The sequence below is a fragment of the Ctenocephalides felis genome, unplaced genomic scaffold, assembly GCF_003426905.1.
Source record: "Ctenocephalides felis isolate EL2017-DRISC unplaced genomic scaffold, ASM342690v1 CF-g0.4_SCAFFOLD_01886, whole genome shotgun sequence".
Taxonomy (NCBI): domain Eukaryota; kingdom Metazoa; phylum Arthropoda; class Insecta; order Siphonaptera; family Pulicidae; genus Ctenocephalides; species Ctenocephalides felis.
The window spans coordinates 139,606,568-139,609,229 of NW_020538040.1; the positions used below are offsets into that span (position 1 = coordinate 139,606,568).

The 2,662-nt window shown below is 32.7% G+C and overlaps 1 protein-coding gene across 1 annotated transcript; it reads right to left on the minus strand.

The window, feature by feature from the left end:
- Nucleotides 1-392: 392 nt before the first annotated feature.
- Nucleotides 393-2,156, minus strand: LOC113375990 (SCAN domain-containing protein 3-like). The gene has a single exon (XM_026615928.1). It carries the CDS (start codon nucleotides 2,154-2,156, stop codon nucleotides 393-395), a length of 1,764 nt encoding a protein of 587 aa, XP_026471713.1.
- Between the last annotated feature and the right edge of the window lie 506 nt (nucleotides 2,157-2,662).

The following is a 2,662-nucleotide window of genomic DNA, read 5'->3' on the forward strand; positions in this document are numbered from 1 at the left end:
AAGAGTTAATTCTCTAGTACACCACATTGTCTACAGGTAAATGTTTGATAGTCTCTTCGACAATTTGAAATGGTCACTTGTCGTCCACTCATTGACTTCAGCGCCTAGACCAGCGTTTCTCAAACTTATTCCTTCCATCGCCCCCTTTGAAGATCAAAATTTTTGTATCGCCCCCCTACCAAATTTTTTATACAATCTCTGAAAACTGTTTCTTTTATTACTTTTATTAATATAGTTATAGTGTGATATATTAGTTGATGCAACCTTACATTCTAAATTGAACATTTTTACCAGTGAAAGCAAATAAAACGCAACTTTATGACATTAATCATATATTTTATATATTATAATCAAATTAATATAAACAGTATATAAAATTTTATTTTCAAACTCTAATGAGAAGGATGAATTTGATGGTTTTTTACAAGTTTGTCAATATCAGGTTCCATTGCACTCAAAAACAGTCGTAAGTCACCGCGTTTGGTAATTTGCAACTGATTTCTGTTTTTAGTAAGTAGCATTGTCACAGTGCTAAATCCACGTTCACACAAATATGACGATGGAAATGCTAGTAAAAATTTTTGAACAACCAACCACAAGCCAGGATATAAGTGCTGAATTGACTTCTGTAGCCAAAATTGTTGGTATCCATCTTTAAATTTGATTTTTAACTCTTCATTTGTTGTTAATTCTATAAGTTCTTCTTCTAGCTGGGCTGATGCTTCTACATTTGCATTTGAAAAAGGGTCTAATACCCAGCCTGGTATTTCCAAATTCAAAATATCTTGAAATCTTTCAATAAAATTTTCATGAAGATTTTCCAAATGTTGGCAGTACACGAGCAAGTCTTCGTTGCACGATACCGATAAATTTGGAAAATTATGAAACTCCCGTCTGCCAATATTTTTCTTATGTAATAACAGTTTTGCTATAAAAGCAGCGATGATATTTTTTGTTTTTATTAAATTTAAGCCATCGCCTTGAAGTTGTAAATTCATATTGTTGAGTAATGCATAAAGATCTGTGAGATATGCTATATCATTTTTTGATGATATCAGGTCTTTACACAACTGTGTGTCCTTATTTTCTAAAAACTCAACAACGGAGTCAAAGAGATTGTAAAAACGGGTCAGACAATTTCCTTTTGATAGCCAACGCACTTCTGTGTGAAATAACAATCTGTTGAATTCTTCATCATTAGCGGTACACAGCTGATTGAACAATCTCTCATTTAAAGAGTTGTGTCGGATTTTATTAATAGCTCTGATGACATGTTGCAATGTTTGATGCAATCGTTCACTTAAGTTTTTGGCAACTAGATGCTGTCGATGTATCACGCAATGCACAGCAAGAACATTGGGAATTTTATTTTTTAGGTAGGCTATGAATCCTTTTTGACAACCCCTCATAGCTGGAGCACCATCAGTAGCAACTGATATAATATTCTTCAATGGAATATCTTTCTCATCAAAAAACTTTTCCAATGTTTTGAATATGGTTTCTCCTTTTGTATCTGTCTCTAAATTTCTAACAAATAGAAGTTCTTGGCATACTTCTTCATCTTTAATGAACCTCACGTAAGTCAACAACAATGCTTCATTATTTGGTAAAGTAGACTCATCCAATTGGAGTGAAAATTTACAAGACTTCAAATGATTGCATAATAATTCTTCAATATTTTCAGCCATTTCATCAATTCGTCTTTGCACAGAACTATTACTCAAAGGAATTTTGCGAATTATATCTGCTGCTGGTTTATGTAGCACAGTAGTTATAACTTCTTTTACTGCTGGCAAAATTATTGATTCTCCAATAGTGTGTGGTTTACCTGTTTGGGCAATTAACCGAGAGATATTGTATGACGCTCGAAGTCCGTCATCGTCCTGCTTAGCAGCTACAGAAAAAAGTTTTGACACACTAGGCTGAGCAATATACATCTTTTCCAGATTTCGAAAGTAATCAACATTTTTATCCTTCTTATCCGGATGCATTCTATTCAAATGATCTTCAAGTCTTGAGGGCTTCATTGCTTCATTTGAAAATGTTTTTGAACACAGAAGGCATAAAGGCATACATGGGTTTACAGAATTTTCTATGAATCCATATTTAATATATTCTGCATTGTACTGACGCATCTTTTTTTTTGCTTGCGACATGGCTTTTCTTTTAAAAATTACGCGAAAAATGTTGGGTGCAATCACTTTTAAAAGTTAATTTAGTGAACTGTAATATAGAATTATCCCGTCACCAAAAAAAAGGAATAAAAACAACTATTATCTTTGCGAAATATCTTGATCTAATTTACATGCTTCTGCACTCATTACTCTACTTTTCTAGACTGTTTCAATTTATAATATTACAGATATTTATATGCAAAAATTTTTAAATATTAAAATTACCGTAGTTAAAGGTGCACTCCCCCCCGTCGGGAGATTTGTATGTACCGCTATCATTGCGGGGTTGTCTATACCTGGTGAATTAGTCTATCTTTATGGAGTATTATGTTTTTGAGAACAGGTATTACATCTATATCTTTTAAAGCAATTGTATTGTAAATGACCCTTTTTTAAACAATTAGAACATATACCCTTGCCGCTAATAAAACTTTCCGATCAGATTACGTCATGGAAAGAAATTTGGAACAGTTTATTATAGAATGATT

Coding starts and splice junctions, on each gene's coding strand:
- LOC113375990 (XM_026615928.1), bottom strand. CDS start 2,156: ATGTCGCAAGCAAAAAAAAAGATGCGTCAGTACAATGCAGAATATATT.